Genomic DNA, 20,459 nt, shown 5'->3' with positions numbered 1-20,459 from the left:
TATGATGATTATTGAAACAAGGCTTCCCTTGGGCCTTAGCGGTGAAGAATCTGCCTGCAGTGCAGGAGACATGGGTTCTATCCCTGGATTGGGAAGATCCCCTGGAGGAGGAAATGGCAGCCCACTCCAGCATTCTTTCCTGGAGAATCCCACGGCCGGAGAAGCCTGGAGGACCACAGTGCGTATGGTCACAAAGTCAGACACGACTGAGTGACTGAGCAGATGATGACCACTGAAACAAGGAAGGGCACGGGTAGTCTTGAAGTGAAAGTGAAAGTGTTAGTCACTTAGTCGTGCCCAGCTCTTTGTGACCCTGTGCATTGTAGTCTGACAGCCTCCTATGTCCTTGGGATTCTCCAGGCAAGAATACTGGGGTGGGTTGCTGTGCCCTCCACCAGGGGATCTTCCCAACCCAGGGATCGAACCCAGGTCTCCTACATTACAGGCAGATTCTTTACCAACTGAGCCACCAGGGAAGGCCAAGGATAGTCTTAACTTAGTTTAGACTTAGTTTGTTTAACTTAGTTTGTTCTTGCTGCACCACACTCGTGTCTTGTTTCACTGTTTACTTGTATAGTCACCACTGTAAAATGTTTTGAGGATGAGGTGGGGATCGGGGGAGGTGCTGCTGCTGCTGCTAAGTCATTTCAGTCGTGTCCGACTCTGTGCGACCCCAGAGACGTCAGCCCACCAGGCTCTGCTGTCCCTGGGATTCTCCAGGCAAGAACACTGGCGTGGGTTGCCATTTCCTTCTCCAACGCATGAAAGGGAAAAGTGCAAGTGAAGTTGCTCAGTCCTGTCCGACTCGTAGAGACCCCATTGACTGCAGCCCACCAGGCTCCTCCATCCATGGGATTTTCCAGGCAAGAGTACTGGAGCGGGGTGCCATTGCCTTCTCCGTCAGGGAAGGTGGTGGGTGGTGAATAACAGAAGTGAAATAATTTCAGGTTGCATTCAAACCCTACAATATCTTCACAATAAAAATCTATTTTTCCTTGGCCACCCCCAAAGCCGACACTCTTTCCTGCAGCATTTTACATTCTCAATGCCATAGCCTACCTTTGCTGTTGAGGTTAACCAGTGTCGACTGTGCCCTCGATACACACCGGACCCTGTGTGCTAGGAATACAAAAAGAGGATGACAGGGCTTCTGCTCTTAAACTCACATCCTGTATGCCACAAGAAGCAGAATCTATTGGTGACTGCTCCCAACTGTCTAAAAGAAAATTGAGAACATTTCTCCAAGGAAGATACACGAACAGCCAACACGCACATGAAAAGGTGCTCATCATCTTTAGCCATCAGGGAAATGGAAATCAAAAGCACAATGAAATACTGCCTCACACTCACTAGAGTAAGTATAACCAAAAGGATAGACAATAACAACTGTTAATAAGGATGCTGAGAACTGAAACCCTTAGACATTGCTGGTGGTATGTAAGGTAGTACAGCCATTAGGGAAAAAAGTTTGGCAGTTCCTCAAAGGGTTAAACATAGAGTTACCATATGACTTAGAAACTTCAGTCTTAGGTATGCACCCAAGAGAACTGAAAGTCTGTATGAAAACTTGTATGTGACTGTGCATGACACCATTATTCACAATAGGTCAAAAGTGGAAACAACCCAAATGTCCATCAACTGTGAACGGATAAGCAAAATGTGGTGTGACACCACACTAAGCCAAGATGTTAATAATAGAAGAAGCTGGAGGTAGTGGTATGAGATATGAGATATGGTAGAGGATATGAGAACCCTGTACTGGGTGCTCAATTTTTCTGTACATCCAAAATTTCTCACCAAAAGTTTACTTTAAAATGTGGTATACTGATACAGTAGAATATTACTGAGCCATAAAAAGAATGACGGGCTAGTGCATGAACCTTGAAAACATCATGCTAAGCAAAAGAAGCCAAACACAAAAGGCCATAGATTATACAATGCCATTATACGTGATGTCCAGAACAGGCAGATCAGACAGAGGGCACGTAAGTCGTTGTCAGGGGCTGGGAGAAAGGAAGAGTGGACAGTGACGTCTCATGGGTATGGGGCTTCTTTGGAGGGATATAAAAGTGCCCTGAAATTGGACAGTGGTAATGTTTGTACAATCTTTTGAATATACTAAATACCATGGAAATGTACACTTTAAAGGGGTGAATTTTATAGTATGTGAATTATATCTTAATTTTTTAAAAGGACAGCCGAGCTGGGGAAGAGAGGAAGGACATTCTAGTTTCTGAATACACAAGGTAATGGTTTATTTCTTGACCATAATTACATTTGGATACAACTTAGCGACTCAATAACAACAATACAATAATTATATGACATTCTTGAACACACTGTCTCTGTCTTAAGTATATAAAAGAGCATAAAAGGCATAAAAAGGGGTACTTAACATCTCTTTTATAATATCCATCTTTCTCCTATGCTGTCTTCTCCACTGTGTATCATTTCCTTTCTTTTTCATATTATACCAAAGCAAAAGACAACAAATTCATCTTGACTGACATTTACCAGGAACCAATAGGAAATAAAGGATTTCTTCCTCACACAGTTTAAATTTTGCTCTCAAATTAAACGGCATTTTCTCTGATTGACCAAAAGCAAGATGAAGAATAATTCATTAAGATATGCTCTGCATATCAATTATTCATGAAGAACAAAAGCGGAGAGAGATGGAAGTGGATGTAGGACCTCCCAATGGAAGCAGACAAGGACCAAGCTTTGGCTCCATTGAAATAAAGCCACCTACAGCTCCTTGCACAATAATGTCATCACCAAACAAAAATTAGAAGACAAATGTAAGGAATGGAACTCATGCAAGCCATTAATCTGTCTTTTCAGGCTCATTAATATGTATAGCACAACTGGTGATATTGAAGAAAATAAGACAATATTATAGGGGTTGTCTCTCAATGCCAATATTCAGGTCCTTTTACTTTCAAGTTATAGCTTTAGTTTGACTAAAACTTTATTTGCTCAAACACTGTATATATTTTTGAGATGTAAAGTACTTATTGTTATATTGCAAATTCTGAGAACTGTTCTGATGTTCATGGCATCTTATTCACTGTAATAATGATCTCCATTTCATCTCAAAGCTTTTACTATTTTGTCATTATTGAACATTCTATATATATACATAAACACACGTACACACATATAGCACCATACTCATATTTCAGTCTTAAAAAAGCAAATAAAATAGCTAGGTTAGCAAGCACTCCCAGCCTTACAGATCTGCCTCAAGATAACCTGTTCTTTTCACAATCTGTGCATAGTTTAGATGGTACTGAGTAATTTCTTAGTATAACTTATGCTAGATTTAATTATATAGTTTAAATGTCTGTTAGACCATTCAGTTAACATTTCTTCAAATCTCCTCCCTTTTTAACATGTCTTTATAATAGACACATATATCACTATGCATTCTCAATTAACAACTAGTATAGAAAATATTCCACTCTCTGCTCTATCTCTTTATGTTAAAAAAAAAAGATATTTCTGGGTACTAGGTACTGCATTAGTATTCCTCATCCTGATATCCAGGGGCTTCATTTCAAATTTCACTTGAAATCACTCCAGTCATATTGCTCTGATAAGAACATGAAGAGTAAGGTCACTTACCTGGCTTTACAAGGCCTGACTTCGGTTCCTTCTTGTGTCGTGCTGACTGGAGGCTTCCCTCACCAACCATTCCAATTGTGCATTTCTTTCTGGTACAGTCTTCATCACTTCCAGGGCAAAAGCCAATGGGGCTGTTCCCAGCATCTGAGGGCGTCTTCACAGGCGATACTGACTGGCTACTAGGGCAGCCTGTGTCATCTGGAAGACAGGAATCGACGAGTGTTTAATGAGGAGGAGGAGATCAATGATGGTGCAGGGGAGCCAGGCAGTGAGCCATGCCCACGCGCACTCACACACACGTACTCTGCTCAGGAGGTGCAGGCTAACTCCTGTGGATGACTTGCCTTTTATTTTCCATATTCTGGCCAATCACGTTAACAAAGGAAATACCAACGATCAAAGAATAGATTCTAAGGCAAAACCCTGTAAGACTTTTGGATCACAAATATTTCTGTGACATTCCTGTTGTCCAAACCTAAATTATGCCTGTTGTTTAAGACTTTAGGTGGTATACTGCTGGTTCATATTCATCCACGCATTTCTGATGGGGTTAGTAATAAAACGTTTGTCAGAGCAATTCAGAATTATTGATATGAATTCTTCAGGGTTGTCTGTATTAGGAAAAAGTTGCTTGAATGTTATTGACCACACCCAGTTTTCAATTACTAGACCCATCAGTTGGTTGCCAGAGTTTGAAAGAGAAGGCAGCTGACTTCAGGAGTTCAAGGAATCAGAAGACAGTGATCCTGTTTTATCATCGAACACACCTATCCAAACCAAAAGGACATCAGTCAGATATCTTGCTGTCAGGGGTAAATGGGCAAAATAAAAATAATATTCAAATTAGAAATGTTCCCTTAACTTTCAAGCTATATATTAACTACCATAGTTATTAATGTAAGTTAATATGCATAATACGCAGTGACCTTGTAAATACTTATTAAGCAAACAAGAAAGTTACATTGCTGATTCCTTTAAGTTCTTTCCATATCTACTAAATGTTTATAATGGTTGATTAATTCATTAATACTGTGTTGAGGAGAAATGTATGGAATGTAAAGCCAATCGGCATTACTTAAAAGTATGTCTACTCAAAATAATCAATTAGTGGTAAATTTTCATTGCTGAAAAATTCTCTATTATATGGAAATATTTTGACAGCAGAGCTATTTTAGTAACTAAGTAGGCAAAAAAATGAATAGTACTAATGAATATTACTAAATGAATTTGGTACTAATAACTTTTAGGACTATTATATTTTTATAAATATTAAAAGAACTAAAATAATTTGCCATCTATCAAAGGCTATCATAAAACTTCATGGCTTGAATGAAGACAGAAACAGAACTAGGACTGAATAAAATATACTGGTTGCCTGAATTAACATGACTAGATAATCCATCTAAAAAGTAATTGCCATTGCTTCATTTTTGGCCTTTATTTCAATTTTTGTTATAAAATATCCCAGCTACTAGAACAAAGTGAGCTTGGCATTAGTAAAATGACGTACCCTTTTAGACTTTTGGACATAATAGTCTATATCGGATCTCAGTGGTCCATTTCTAGAAGTAAATGGTTTTTAGTGCACCGTTCATACCTTCTGTCTTTGCTGCTCTTTTAAATGTGCTATGTTCTTCTTGAATTGAAGAAACTGTGGCCCTGAATCACAATGTGATGAGAATCCTCTTGGCTGCTACAGCTCAGCTATTTCACTCTTGTCCCTGGCTTCTTACTTTTGCCTGTCCCATGCTTCAGTCCAAAGAAATCTGAGCTCCTTTCTTAAGGTGCAAAGACAGATTCCAGTACTTTTATGAGGCTCAACAGGTCTGCCCATGGCCTCAAGAGAGCCTGGTTCCTGATTCCTATCCCAAAGCAGATAAACCCAAATGAATGAAGTCTAATCATCCAAAATTACCTGTTGTCTTTAAAAGTATTTCCTTATGAGTCAGTTCCATAAGTTACTTCTTTTGAAAGAGAGATGGCCCAAATTAACAAAAAGTCATGCTTCAGATTCTCTACCCTCGAAAGCAATTTTTCTTGAGAACTCTGACTCCAAGGGACAAAATTAAACAGTTTCCAGTATTGAGAAACACTGTCAAAACTGTAATTTAAATAGATAGAAAACGAACACGCTTTGTTTGGTTCTACTCTCATTTAGCCAGAGTTAAACAAGAAGGAATGTGTGCATGCCATGTTTTCAGTACTAGTCATTTCAAGGACTACATGTCTGATTAAAAATTGGGGACTAAAATTATTCAGAATGGTAGCAGTTTACGGAAGGCAGTAGCAATTTTTCACCTGGCATGTATGTCTCACCTGCCATCAAAATTTACAGCCGTTATCTCCAGGGCAGGGATTGAGAAGATGAATACTTGAATAAATTTTTAACTTCAGGTACCTCATACAGCATTTGAATCACTACCTGGTAAACTAGTATTCATTTATCATCTCTTAACTGTCTGGTATTACACTTCATTTTGAGGGGGAAATGATGGGAATATGAGACATCGTCTTTCATTAGTTAAACAAATATATATCCAGTCTTGGCACTGAATCAGCCACAGGAATGTACCCAGCCCCCATACTGATAGAGCTTATAAGCAAGTAAAGGGAGTTGGTAAATATCACTCCCAGTGCATAGTTCTTGTTAACTAGTAAGCCTGTTAAGGCATATCCACACCCCAGAAAAACTGAGTTATGAGAGAAGCTTGGGGTATTTGCCTGTTTTGTCTAATGGAACCAACACTGACAAAGGAATCTAGTTTTGGAAAGGGCGGGGCCATTAATTTTCCTACTGCAGAGACTACACTTTAAGTTATGCAAACTAAGACCCCAGCAAAAACAACAGAAATTCAGTACCAGAGTCAACTGGTTAACTATGGCACTTGAGGTGTTTTCTTCTGCACAGCACTGAAGAAGTGGTTCAACAGGTCTTGTTTTTTTCAACAGGTCTTGTTTAGGGCCCTTTCTTTCCTCCCCTTCCCAATCCCTCCTCTTCCTCTCTTCCTTTTTAACTTCATGATCATAGCTGGAAGCAGACCACCAGTCCAGATGAAGATAATATTCCTTTCCAAAATTCTATGTAAAATAGTCTTAGTTCACATTTATTCCAAGATTCTAAGAACAGTCAAATTGATGTTCTTTGGTTGTTCAAGTCTAATCTCACTACATGCCAAACTACATGTGGATCCAGCACATAATAGATTTCTTTATTAAACCTACTTCAGTGAAATACTTCATGCCTTCTGTTTCCTGCTGCTATTTTGACTGTTAAATCTGTCTTGCAGAATTACAATTCTCATTACTTATGTTAGTATAAAGGAATTACCAGTGGCAGAAATTTCTAAGAGGATACCACAAAGAAACTGTTTCTGGGCAGGAAATGGCAGAAATCCTGAATGATTTACCCAGAGAAGTGTGGGTTGTTTTAAATTTCCAGAATGCCTGAGAAAAGTAAGAACATTTCAACTTGGTTTTAAGGAAAACTTTGCTCCAAGGCTTTAGAAAGAGAGTGGAGGAGATTTTCACTTCTACTGAAAAGGGGTTTTTCTCTTAAAACATGCTTAAACACACACCCACACCAGCTCTTACATAGCAGAGCTTTTATGTTTCTTTCTCATGGTATTATTCATGGTAAGTATAATTTCATTTTAAGAATATACATGAAATAGGAGCACTTCCATGTTTTACAGCGTGATCCATTTGAGATGATTTCCTTCCGGGGTCAACAATTTAAAATTCCACTTACATGAGTCCAGAATGGCCCCTGGTGGATCTCAGGGTAAAGGGACCCTCATCAGGGCCAAATGATTACCATTTGCAGTGAAGGAGACTAATTTACATGCCCCCTTTCACTTATTTTGCTGTGGTTGTATCCCTAAGTTGTGTCCAACTCCTTGCGACCCCATGAACTGCAGCACACCAGGCTCCCCTGTCCTCTGCTATCTCCTGGAGTTTGCTCAGATTCATGTCCATTGAGTTGGTGATGTTACCTAACCATCTCAACCCCTGCTGCCCACTTCTCTTTTTGTCTTCAATCTTTCCCAGCATCAGGGTCTTTTCTAATGAGTTGGTTCTTCACTTCAGGTAGCCAAAGTATTGAAACTTCAGGTTCAGCATCAGTCCTTCCAATGAATATTCACTTTTATTTATACTGAGGAATAAGTTCTTTCATTGATTTGTTCCTGTTTATTTTCTTTGAATATGTCAATCCACAGGATTAAGGATAATAGAAAAATATTTACAGATTTAGGAACCTCCAGAAGTTGTGGCCCACCTCAAGTGCTGTAAGAAATATACTACTAACTCGTTTCCAAATTGATTTTGAGGGAAAAAAACTTTAAGGTCTACAAAGACAGATGGGAGAAACAAATATCTAATGCAGTTTTGGAGCTTGGAGGTTGTTAAAAATGATTTTTTAATCTATATTCTTCTCTCTTTATATTATAAGCTCTTTGAGAGTATGGGATACAGCTAAAAATTGTACAATTACTCTATCTAAAATTCTGAAAAAAGTGTGCAAAACCACCTTTTAAAACAATTTGTATATTATTTTAAATGTACTAAAGAAACTTAAGTTAAAGAAAATATTCTGTTGGGTTTTTAAATTATAAAAGTAATACTCTTTAATGCAGAACATCTAGAGTACAGAAAATCACAAAGAAGTAGAAAAAATAAAGAGATAATAGTTTCCTAGAATTGTACTGCCAATAAGAAATATTTAACTATTTGGTATATTTCTTACTGATTTTTTATGCATATTATTTACTTGCTTGCTTGTTTTCTGTTTTTTTTAAATTTCAACATACATTACAGCTTCTTTACTCTGTTATTAAAAATTTTTTTCCCTGGAATTTGTTAGGTTAGACAGAAAGAAGCTGTTAAGGCTAGTAGGAACCAAAACAATTAAAAGGAAATAATATCCTGATTGTAAAAGCTGTTACTGGAGAATCTGTATTTTATGATAACTTAAATCACTCACTGATATTGGAAAGTTCTTTCTTACAGAAGCATTCTGGTTAGTGGAAGTAAGATGGAATAATAGAAAGTTACTATGGTTGACCCTTGAACACGTGGCTGGTTGGTGGTTGGGGGTGCTGACCCCATGCAGTAGAAAACCAAGTAAAACATAGCAGTTGATCCACCATGTATGCAGTTCTACATTCAAGGATTCAACAAACCTTAGCTCATAGTATATATTCATTTTAAAAAGTCTGAGTATAAGTGGACTCATGCAGTTTAAACCCATGTTGCACAAGGGTCAACTTTGTAATTATTTCCAAAGGAATAACAGATTTAAGCAACAACACAATGGATGAAACCATTAGACAAAAGGCTGACGGAGAGTCTGTAGTAGAGGGATCAAGCCTTACCCACTTGTACCCACTGAGTATCCTTAGCATAACTGGGGCAAAGGACATTATGTACCTTCTGACGGGCTATGAGATGAAACACACGGCACTCCCCATGAAGTATTTTTGCCACAAAAAAACTTCCCCTAAATCTAATCAAGCTTTAAAGCTAATGTCCACCACACAATATGGAGAACAGGAATGAGTTAAATCAGGGGTTGGCAAACTGCAGCCTGAAGGCCAAATCCTGTTCGCTGCCTGCTTTTGTAAATCAAATGTTACTGGAAAACAGCCCAATCCTTTACATGGTGTGGGCTGTGGCTTTCAAGCACAAAAGCAGAGGTGAATAATTACAACAGAGATCATCTGGCGAGCAAAGCTGAAATTATTTACTATCTTGTCCTTTTCAGAAAAGTTTGTTGGCCTCTGGTTTAAATAATACCGTGAGGAAGGAAACAGAAACTTTCGAGATGACTGGGGCTATTTTGGTGTTCTCGATAGTACCAAGGAATTATGTTAATTGTGTTAGTAATGAAAATGACACTAATTTTTGCAAGAAAATGTTCGTTTTTTAAAGAAATGAGTGCTAAGGTATGGACATGAAATGGCATGATGTCTGGATATAAGCTTTAAAATGCTTCAGCAAACTAAAAAAGAAAGAAAGAGACAGATGCAGCAAATACGACATCTTGCTATTACTTAATCTTGATAGAACGGACAAGCAGCATATTAGGGTTTACTATAGTATTCATCTTTCTTTGGGTATGTTTTTAAAAGTTTCAGAGTATTTTATTTAATTTCTCAAAAATATTATTTTTAAATGAGTAACTGTTTAAAACAGGAATGCAGTATTTCCAAAAATCAATTCCTTCTTGCAGGGTTTTTTAGGTTGTTTCCAATTTTCTATTATTGAAATTGCTTTAATAACACTCTACAGATAAATCTATGGTCACATTTTTTTTATTACCTCATAGAACGTATCTCTAAAAGTAAAATCAACACTTTTTACAAAAACTAACAATTCTGAGAAATTTCAGGCAATTTATATTCCTGTTACTTTCATATGAGAGTACCCTACTTATTAAATTTATGCTAGTAATGAATACTAGTTTGTTTGCATTTTTGCCAAGTTAATATGAAAAATGTATTTCTGATGTTTTAGTTTGCATGTATTTAATTATCAGTGAGGCTTAATGTCTTTCATATGTTCGCTGGTCTTTTTTTTACTTATTCTATGTACTGTGCATGTTTTTGACAATTTTTCTATTAAGGTGTTAAGGAATTCTTATTGATCTATAAGAAATTCTTACATATGGAAGGCACAGTCCTCCAGCATAGTTCACCAAATTTATTGTTGGCTTTTAGTTTAAAATGTTTTCAACAACCAACCTTTTCTATGTCTAGTTGTTAAATCTCTCCATATTTCCTTTGTGATTTCTTTCAATGCTTTAATGCTTAGAATGTCATTTTTAACTCCAGGATCAATTAAATGTTACCAAATCACTGCAGATGGTGATTGCAGCCATGAAATTAAAAGACACTTACTCCTTGGAAGGAAAGTTATGACCAACCTAGATAGCATATTCAAAAGTGGAGACGTTACTTTGCCAACAAAGGTCTGTCTAGTCAAGGCTATGGTTTTTCCAGTGGTCATGTATGGATGTGAGAGTTGGACTGTGAAGAAAGCTGAGTGCTGAAGAATTGATGCTTTTGAACCATGGTGTTGGAGAAGACTCTTGAGAGTCCCTTGGACTGCAAGGAGATCCAACTAGTCCATCCTAAAGGAAATCAGTCCTGGGTGTTCTTTGGAAGGAATGATGCTAAAGCTGAAACTCCAGTACTTTGGCCACCTCATGCGAAGAGTTGACTCATTGGAAAAGACTCTGATGCTGGGAGGGATTGGGGGCAGGAGGAGAAGGGGATGGCAGAGGATGAGATGGCTGGATGGCATCACTGACTCCATGCACATGAGTTTGAGTGAACTCCAGGAGTTGGTGATGGACAGGGAGGCCTGGTGTGCTGAGATTCATGGGCTTGCAAAGAGTCGGACACGACTGAGCGACTGAACTGACTGACTGACTGATACTTTCTTCCCCTGGAGAAGGGAAAGGCTACCCACTCCAGTACTCTGGCCTAGAGAATTCCATGCACTGTAGTCCACAGGGTCACAAAGAATCAGACACGACTGAGCAACTTTCACTTTCATACTTTCTTCTAGATTGTTATAATTTCAGTTTTCATGTATATTAAACCCATCTGCAATTCATTTTAAAATGCAGTATAAGGTTAGATGCTGTTATTGTTTTCTTAATTTTTAGGAAATCTATCCTTCCCATATTACTTGTTAATGCTTTTCTGGTGAAAATTTGAAAGCAATGAATATTTTCTGCAAAGTGAATATATATATATATGTGTATAGGTGTGTGTATATATGTGTGTGTGTGTATATATATGCACATTGTGTGTGTGTGCTATATTATGTCCAACTCTTTCAGACCCTAATGGACTGTAGCCTACCAGGCTCCTTTGTCTATGGGATTCCCCAGGCAAGAATACTGGAATGGGTTGCCATGCTCTCCTCCAGGGGATCTTTCCAACCCAGGGATCAAACCTGCATCTGTCTCCAGCATTGGCAGGCAGGTTCTTTACCACTAGCACCATCTGGTAAGCCCCTATACATATATATGTGCTGTGCTGTGCTTAGTTGCTCAGTCATGTCCAATTCTTTGCCACTCCCTGGACTGTAACCCGCCAAGATCCAGGCAAGTATACTGGAGTGGTTTGCTATGCCCTCATCCAGGGGATCTTCCCAACCCAGCAATCGAACCCAGGTTGCCCACACTGCAGGGAGATTCTTTACTGTCTAAGCCACCAGGGAAGCCCATGAATACTGGAGTAGGTAGGCGATCCCTTTTCCAGGGGATCTTTCTGACCCAGAAATCAAACCTGGGTTTCCTGCATTGCAGGCAGATTCTTTACCAGCTGAGCTACCAGGGAAGCCCATATATATATATATATATAACCCACATTTAAAAATATTAGGATTGCCTAAGTGTGTGTACATTTACTGATATTTAAGGTGTCTAACAACCAGTGTGGAGAAGGCAATGGCACCCCACTCCAGTACTCTTGACTGGAAAATCCCATGGATGGAGGAGCCTGGTAGGCTGCAGTCCATGGGGTTGCTAAGAGTCGGACACAACTGAGCGACTTCACTTTCACTTTTCACTTTCCTGCATTGGAGAAGGAAATGGCAACCCACGCCAGTGTTCTTGCCTGGAGAATCCCAGGGACGGCGGGGCCTGGTGGGCTGCCGTCTATGGGGTCACACAGAGTCGGACATGACTGAAGCGACTTAGCAGCAGCAGCAGCAGCAACAGCCAGTGCTATCCAACACGTTCGGTGACAATTATGATGACCAAGTCCCAACTTCAAGTTCCTAGTAATCTAAAGATTATTGATAAAATATTTCTTCAAAGTCCAAGGAACATCTTTAAAACTTCTGGTTCATTTTTGAATTTAGATATTAGAGCTCATTGGTTTTCCAAAATGCTGAACTAAACAATTCCAGAAGAACTTAAAAATAACAGCAGGCAGAGGAAAATGTGGTTTTGTGCCATAAGGTCTTGAAACATTCAGTTATGGTTTGATGCTGTTCAATGTTCAGTTGCATAATTTGGAGGAAGAATTATTTCCATTTTAAAGAAACATCAAACTATATAGAAATCTAGTTGATTCTCATGCATGACAAAGGCATTTACAGACAACTTACTCATCTGCTCAACAAATATTTACTGAGTATCTACCATGTGCCAGACACTGTTATAGGTGTTACTATTTACTGCTCAGGAAATATTTACTATTTATTGGTCAGGCAGGAGGAGAAGGGGGTGAGGATGAGATGGTTGGATGGCATCACCAACTCAATGGATATGAATTTGAGCAAACTCCAGGAGATAATGGAGGACAGATGAGCCTGACATGCTGCAGTCCATGGGGTTGAAAAGAGTCGGACATGACTGAGCAACTGAACAATAATTTACTGCTCCAGACACTGACATTTCTGAAGATAGTCTAATGGGAAACAAGTAAAATGTCATAGTTTAAATTCATGGTTAATCTGAACCCTGTGAAATTCTTACTAAAAACTATTCAAATGCTCTGAAAGGATATAGGTAAGATAAAAGTAACATAGCTCTCATGTCCAAGAATACTAGTTTTATCTATAATTTTAATAATATCTCATTTTTATAGATGGGAAAACTAAGGCTTGGACAGGGTAAGAAATCCAGTCACACAGCTAATAAGGGATGAATTCAGATTCAAACTCAGGTTTGTCTGACTCTGAAGTCCCTGTCTTTCTCACCACCATGAGCTGTTTTCTAAATTTTTCTACCTATGTTTGTTCCAAGAGGAAACAGCAGAAATTTGGGGAATGCTCAAATTAAAAACAGACGAAGGAAGCTGCTAGAAAGAAGACATCTCATTATAAACAGACCACAAAATTTGAGGCAAGAAACTCAAGCTGTTTCTAGTGTTTTGCTTCAACACAGTGACCGTTTAATGCATGCTGCTCAGATAATTTTGCACTGTAGGTTTTCAGTAGCAAAATTTGCAATTCTATTCCCTCACCTAATTTCAGGATCTTTTTGGAGTGAAAATTCAGAAGTCGACAAGGCTCCACCCTAAATTTGCTTCAGCATTATACAATGTGACACTAAACAATTGCCAATGTTGAAGTGTAAGAATCTCATTCATCCATCCATCCATCCCACAAATAATTACTGATTTCCTATTGTGTGGCAGATAGTCCTCAAGATATTGAAAATGTAATGATGACCAAGACTCTAAGATCCTTGTCCTCAAGGAGTTGACATTCTAGCGGTAGAGAGAGTTGATATGCAAGCTAAAAAAAACAAAAAACAAAAACCACGTAGGGAAGAAATTTTGATTGTGATGTACTGTTAACAAAACAAACTGGGTGATATTAGAGTAGCTGGGTGGGAGGTGGGAAGATATTTCATTAGACAGATTGTCATGGAAGGCCCTAAAGAGGTAATTTGAACTGAGATGAAAAAAATGAGAAGAAGCCAATCATGGAAAAGGCAGGGGAGAGAAAACTCCAGGGAGAGGGAACAACAAGGAGTCTGGTACACTGAGGAACCTGAGAAGAGACCAGAAAAATGTGAGGGCCGAGGACTGATGAGGAGGTTGAAGGAGGCGGAAGTCTGAGCATGCGCACGACTATAGGCAAGAACCCTACGTTTATCTCAAGTGCAATGGAAGCTATCATACGCATTAAACAAGAAATGACAATCATTTGGCCTGTGGAGAACAGACTATATTAGTGATATTAGGTCTCACTAATATTTATTGAGTGCCTACTAAGAACCAGGCATGTTTAGAACACTAAACCTTTAATGCAATTTAATTAACTTAATCTAATATCCTCTTGGAGACAGGCGCTAACAAGATGTACTGCAGTCCACGGGGCTGCAAAGAGCCAGACACGACTGAGCAACTGAACTGAACTGAATAAGATAGGCATACAAAACTAGCACTACAAAGCCACTTCCCTGAGGCCACAGTAAGCTGCGGGTATGAATTCAAAGAGGTCAACTCCAGAGTCTCCTTCTGAACACCCATGCTGTGTAATCCCTTTAGGAATGAAGGTATGGAAGCAGTGAACCCACATGGAGACCACTGCATAGTGGAAATGAGAGAAGACAGTGGTTTGACTGAGGGAGTAGTAGTAAAAACTGAGAAAAGGAGATGGATTGGGGATACATTAGTTATGACAATGAAAAGTAGAAGGTCAAGAATACTTCCAGGTTCTTTGCTTAAGCAACAGAGAATATGGTGGTCATTTCTGAGTTGGAGAAAAATGGGTTTATGAGTTTACAGAAGGGGAAATTAAGAATTCTGGTTTTGATGGGACTTCCCTGGTGGTCCAGTGGTTAGGAATATGCCTTCCAATGTAGGAGATTCAGGTTCCATCCCCAGTCAGGGAACTAAGATCCCACATGCTTGCAAGGCAATTAAGCCCATGTGCGGCAAATAGAGAGTCCACGTATTACAACTATCAAACGTGTACCACAACTACTGAACACGCAGGCCACAACGAAGAGCCGATGAAGAGCCCACATGCTACAAGGAAGACCCAGCTCACCCTCCCCCGCAAAAAAGGAATTCTGCTTCTGCTATATGCTAAATCTTAGGCACAAATTAGCCAGGACACTGGAGATATCAAATAGGCAGTTGGATATGTGAGCCTAAAGCTCAGAGGGGGCTCCCCAGGTGGCGCTAGCAGTGAAGAACTCACCTGCCAATGCAAGAGACTTAAGGGTTCAATCCCTGGGTGGGGAAAATCCCCTGGAGGAGGCTGTGGCAACCCACTCCAGTATTCTTGCCTGGAGAATCCCACGGATAAAGAGCCTGGCGGGCTGCAGTCCATGGGGTTGCACAGAGTTGGACATGACTGAAGTGACTTTGTGTGCACACAAAGCTCAGAGGAGAGGTTGGATTGGAGAGCATCACCATCCTACAAGTGAGGGATGTAAAGATCTGAGCCCTTGGGGAGGGCAGGAAGAGAAGAGGACTGAGGACTGAGGCACCCGGACACGGTGAGGCGGGAAGGGGCAGGACGGAGCCAACAGGAACTCTCAAAGGGGGGCCCGAAGGAGCCAAGGAGGAAAATCTTTCCTAAGAAAGAGGCTTGTTCAACTGTATTGACTCATGCTGGGAAATCAAGGAAAATGACGGCAGATAAGAGAATGTCAGATCTGCTAATGTGGTCACCCCCATGCTTGACAAGGACAGATTACGGAGATAGGATGTTGGTGAAGGTCTGCTCGTGAAGAGGAACAGGGAAGTAGAATGGCAGCTGCAAGGCAATGAGGGGGTCAAAGGGAGCTCATTTACTCTGAAGGTTGTGTAAACAAAAGCATATGTATGTGCTGATGGAGGTGAACTTGTTAGAGCGATTGGAATGAAACACCTCCACTAAGACACGTAACCTACGTCCACAAAAACCAAGCAGAAAACAGAGAAATTATTTAATGAAAGTTTCCCTGGTTTCTTGGAGACAAAATAATCATTTCCCATATAAACATTCCCGGGATTTCTGAGCTATTCTGGAGCCTCGAGTGCTCCCATAAAAGTCATTCTGGTGCAGCCCTGGGCAGCAAAAGAGGCTATTTGGTGAGGCAAGGTGAGGCAAGCCGGTCTCTTCACGGGACCTGTGCTTTCTCTGAAACGAAGGCTTCTACTTGGTTTTCCACCAAGCGCCAAATTGTCTCATTTGTAGGAGCAACCACGGGGGGAATTTAGAAGGGAAAACAAGTTGGTCCAAATAGTCAGCGTAGCATAATGACACATTTATCTAGGCGTTTGGGTGAGGGAGCAACCGATGTTGAAATTGGGAACCAGGTTGGCTCAGTCACTGCCAGGAGACAGGTGAGCCCCGGGAGGTGGGTGGGGGAGTTCTTCTGTCTCGCAAGCTTTTATTTCTCCTGCTCTTTCTTTCACAGGGTTATGATCTTTCCAAAATAGGAATGTTACTAATGCTTCTGATCTTCCCTCTCCTTAGTGATATGAGTTTATTTGCAGCTTCTAAATCACGGGTTTATAAAGACCTTTTTTTTTAAGGTTCCTTTTTGGGAGAAGATAGCAGACAGGGAAAGGCAGGGCAGGAGGGGACCTGGCAGATAGGACGGAAAGAAGAGACACACAGAGAGTCAGACAAGGAAGCTATCTTTTGATCTCTTGAAAACCTTATAACAAGGAAACCCGAACCCACTCTGAAGGAAGAAAGTGAAGTTGCTCAGTTTCTTTGAGACCCCATGGACTGTAACCTACCAGGCTCCTCTGTCCATGGGATTTTCCAGGCAAGAGTACTGGAGTGGGTTGCCATTTCCCTCTCCATGGGATCTTCCTGACCCAGGGATCGAACCCCAGTCTCCCACACTGCGGGCAGATACTTTACCATCTGAGCCACCAGGGAAACCACTCTTAGGACACCTGAATTACAGGGACCTCTCTTGTAGCAAACCCCTTTCCAGGTAGCACAAGTGGAAAACGATCTGCCTGCCAATGCAGGAGATGTAAGAGATGCAGGTTCAATCCCTGGGTTGGGAGGATCCCTTGCAGAAGGAAATGGCAACCCACTCTAGTATTTCTTGCCTGGAAAACTTCCACGGACAGAGGCAGACACTCTTGTAGCAATGCAAATCTTTTCCCCTTCCTTTCTATTTTTTCTCACATTGAGCATTTGAAGATAGCGATGATCAGATGCAGTAAAGCATTGAAATGGAGAAATGTTGAAGTACGTTAAGGAAAAAACAATGCTTATTATACAGTCTAATTTCTACATCTTGATCTTTCTATCTGAAAACAAAAGAATTGTTTTAGAGAATATATATGAATCAGGGTATTAGTTTTTTTAAAAAAGATACAAACACAGGAAAGAGAGAGAGATGCTCAGGAATAAAGTTCATTTCAGTGACATTCAATAAATGAAATTCTGAATTTTGAAAAGTCAGCCTCAGAGATGAAATGTCCATCCACAGAGGAATGGCTGAATAAATGAAGCCTTCGATCCAGAGGAACCCTAGCTGTCAGTACAGTGAATGGGGGCACCTCTATGTACTGACAAGCAATGACAGGTACAGGTACCGCCTAGAATACACACTCCTGGAGGGCAGGAGTCCTGTCAGGGTTGTTCATCACTGTTGTTCAGCTCCTAGGATAGCACCTTGTCCACAATAGGTGTTTGATAAATATTTTTACTTAGAAAGGATCACGGGTCACTAAAGCAGGATCTCACTTTGGCAAAAAGCAGTGTAAGTGTTATTACATCTACTCTGACGTATGTGTTTGCACATAGATCTTAGTTTTGAATTGAAAACATATAATCATTAGCATTAAAGAATAAATAACCCTCACACACACCTCAGGACGACTAGAAGGGCAGGTTAGGGTCCACAGGGTCTCAAGAATTCTGAGGGCTCTGTCAACACCTAAAAGGAATCAGGGACCACCTGATTCAGGGACCACCCCAGGCTAAAGAGAAGAGAATGAAGCAGGGACAGCTGGGAAGGAGGCGTGCTGGGAAGATTCACACTGAGCAGGGAAAAGCTGAAGGACGGGTTTCTACCAGGTGCGGGTGAGAGCTGGGCGAGCCCCCATGATGAGCACTAGGAAGTTTGGTTAGGGTTCTCTAAAAAGAGACAGCAGTCAGCCTGACATGACTGGCCTCCTGCAGCAGGAGGAGTATAACCCGGGCAATGAGCAGAGGACAGGCACCTTGACCACCCAGCAGTGCATGGAGCAGCTGGGAAGGTCTCTGCTCCGAGAGACATGCGGCCCGACAGTGTCTCCAAAGCAGGAGATGCCACAGTCCAAGCCCGAGGGCAGCAGAGGTTTAATGCAGTTACCTTGCGTGAGTGCTAGCAAAGCCAGCTAACAGTACAGGCGCACCCAGCAGTCTTGTCTCCCCTGGGCTTTTTCAGAGTAAAATCCACCACCTGGGTGGTGGGGCAGGGGGCTGGCCTGGGTCAAGTTGAGTCCTGGGAAATGTGGGTATGTGGCTTTGTCCTGAATTCCTTCTTCACTCTGAACTGGAATGCTGTTGTCTAGACGAAGTGGGTGCCATATACTGAGATGGGAATCCAGTGGGATGAAGAGGTGAAGACGGAGAATCCACCGTTAGGTTTGGTGGTGCGGTGAGGATCCTGAGAATTGCACAGGTGTCAATTCAGGGGGAAAGAAGGAGGAAAACCTGACTGGAGCTGCATGAACAGAGAGCTTAGGCATCACCTCCTCCAGAATGCTTTGCTGATTCGCCAGCCTTCCACCTCTCCTGCCACCAGGCACACAGATGTGTGCACACCTCACACACTCATACAGATGTATACACATACACACACCAATCACTACACACATGCACCTCACCCACACTTCTCACACTTACATATACACACACAGTTAAATAAAACATAAACGGGATGGCTATTTTTCCTTCCTGGCTTCCAAGTACCAACTCCGGAGTGGGATATTTTCTGATTTTCTTAGTAAGAGAGCTCTCCTCTAGCTGTCACAGCACTGGGGGCCTGTTCCCTTACACCGATGACTCTGATAATTAGACACTGAACTCCTCTGGACAGGAATGTTTCTTTCCTGTAATAAACCAATTATATCCCCTGGATGAGGGCATGGCAACCCACTCCAGTATTCTTGTCTGGAGAATTCCACGGACAGAGGAGCCTGGCAGGCTACAGTCCATGGGGTCACAAAGAGTCGGACACGACTGAGTGACTAACAATTTCTATTACCAGACATGTCCGAAGGTGACTACTTCGCTTTATGCCATTTCTGTTCACAAAAGGTTTCACACGATGCTTTACTTTAAGATGGCAGGGAAACCTGTGTCAAGCCCCTTGACTGACTTCAGCTACTAACATCTCTGACTTCTCTTCACAGCTCAAGACCTTTATCTCAAGTGCAGCAAAGCCTAATCTGAGTTCATTCACCTGACTCACCCTCCTCCCCAGTCCTGCTACTTCATCTGGGTTCATCCAGTGGAAATTTAGACGCATTCCGCTTGAAACTGGTGACTAAGACACACACATTCTGGCTTCAGTCCTCACACTTATTACTTTATCATTTTTCACTTAGACTGTCACCACAGTGGCCTTCAAACCAGGCAGGCTCTCACCATCATTCTCTGTCTCCTCCTATCCAATCTCCCACATGTAATCAGAAAGATTTTTCTAAATTATAAATCTAGTCATAAACTAGAAAACCCTTCCCTGGGGAAAACCCTTCAGTGGCTCTGGAGGATGTTAAGGAATTGCAAAACGGCAGTCCAAGAGCTAAATCCAGCTACTTATGTATGCTATTTGACCCATATAGTGGGGGGGGAAAGCACTGAATTTTTAAAACTCTGACTATTGTTAGAAGGGGCATACACTGTCCAGTTCTAGAGTCCAAACCTATTGTCATCTAGCCAGGTGGCCTCACTCTTTACGTTACGGGTTCACTTCCTGTACGCACCTTGGACCTCAGGGATCAAGTTTTTCACAAGGTGAACAAAGCCTTTCCTGCTCTGGTCCTGCTCACCTTTCTAATCTTATTTCATGCTTTTAACTCAGGTCCGTGGATGCCAAGGCTCATGTTTATCTACTACACCACACTAACAAATGCTACTCCTTTGAACCCTTGGGCTTATGAAATGTGAGAGGCCAGTGCAGATAATAAACAGAGCAACAAACTCAAACTACAAGGAAGGAGTGTGTGTGTCGAGTGGGTGTGGGTAAAAACGAACAGATACAAAATCACTGAGATAAAGGCAGTTGTGTGGGAAATGCCTCCACACATATCATCCCATTTATTGATATTTTATCAAAGTGAAGGCAGTAAAATACTTGATTTTTCCAATCCCTGTGTTTTATTCATCTCTGTACCCTTAGCCTGACCCTTAGC

General features: G+C 41.0%; 1 protein-coding gene across 8 annotated transcripts in view; it reads right to left on the bottom strand.

Moving 5' to 3' along the window:
• Nucleotides 1-20,459, bottom strand: part of SYBU (syntabulin) — a 128,673-nt gene that overhangs the window by 56,697 nt on the left and 51,517 nt on the right. For 5 of the 8 annotated variants that reach the window (XM_070802775.1, XM_070802779.1, XM_070802778.1 and 2 more), the window contains 2 exons: nucleotides 3,628-3,825; nucleotides 1,060-1,119 (listed from right to left, as the gene is read on the bottom strand). In XM_070802775.1, the coding sequence (XP_070658876.1) occupies nucleotides 1,060-1,119; nucleotides 3,628-3,825 (258 nt within the window). The remainder of the gene's footprint in view (nucleotides 1-1,059; nucleotides 1,120-3,627; nucleotides 3,826-20,459) is intronic. The other 3 variants (XM_070802776.1, XM_070802777.1, XM_070802774.1) reach the window with 1 other exon arrangement.

This window comes from Bos indicus, chromosome 14 (genome assembly GCF_029378745.1).
Source record: "Bos indicus isolate NIAB-ARS_2022 breed Sahiwal x Tharparkar chromosome 14, NIAB-ARS_B.indTharparkar_mat_pri_1.0, whole genome shotgun sequence".
NCBI lineage: Eukaryota > Metazoa > Chordata > Mammalia > Artiodactyla > Bovidae > Bos > Bos indicus.
Note: the sequence above shows the minus strand (reverse complement) of the source record. Positions and strands in the feature narration are given on the sequence as shown.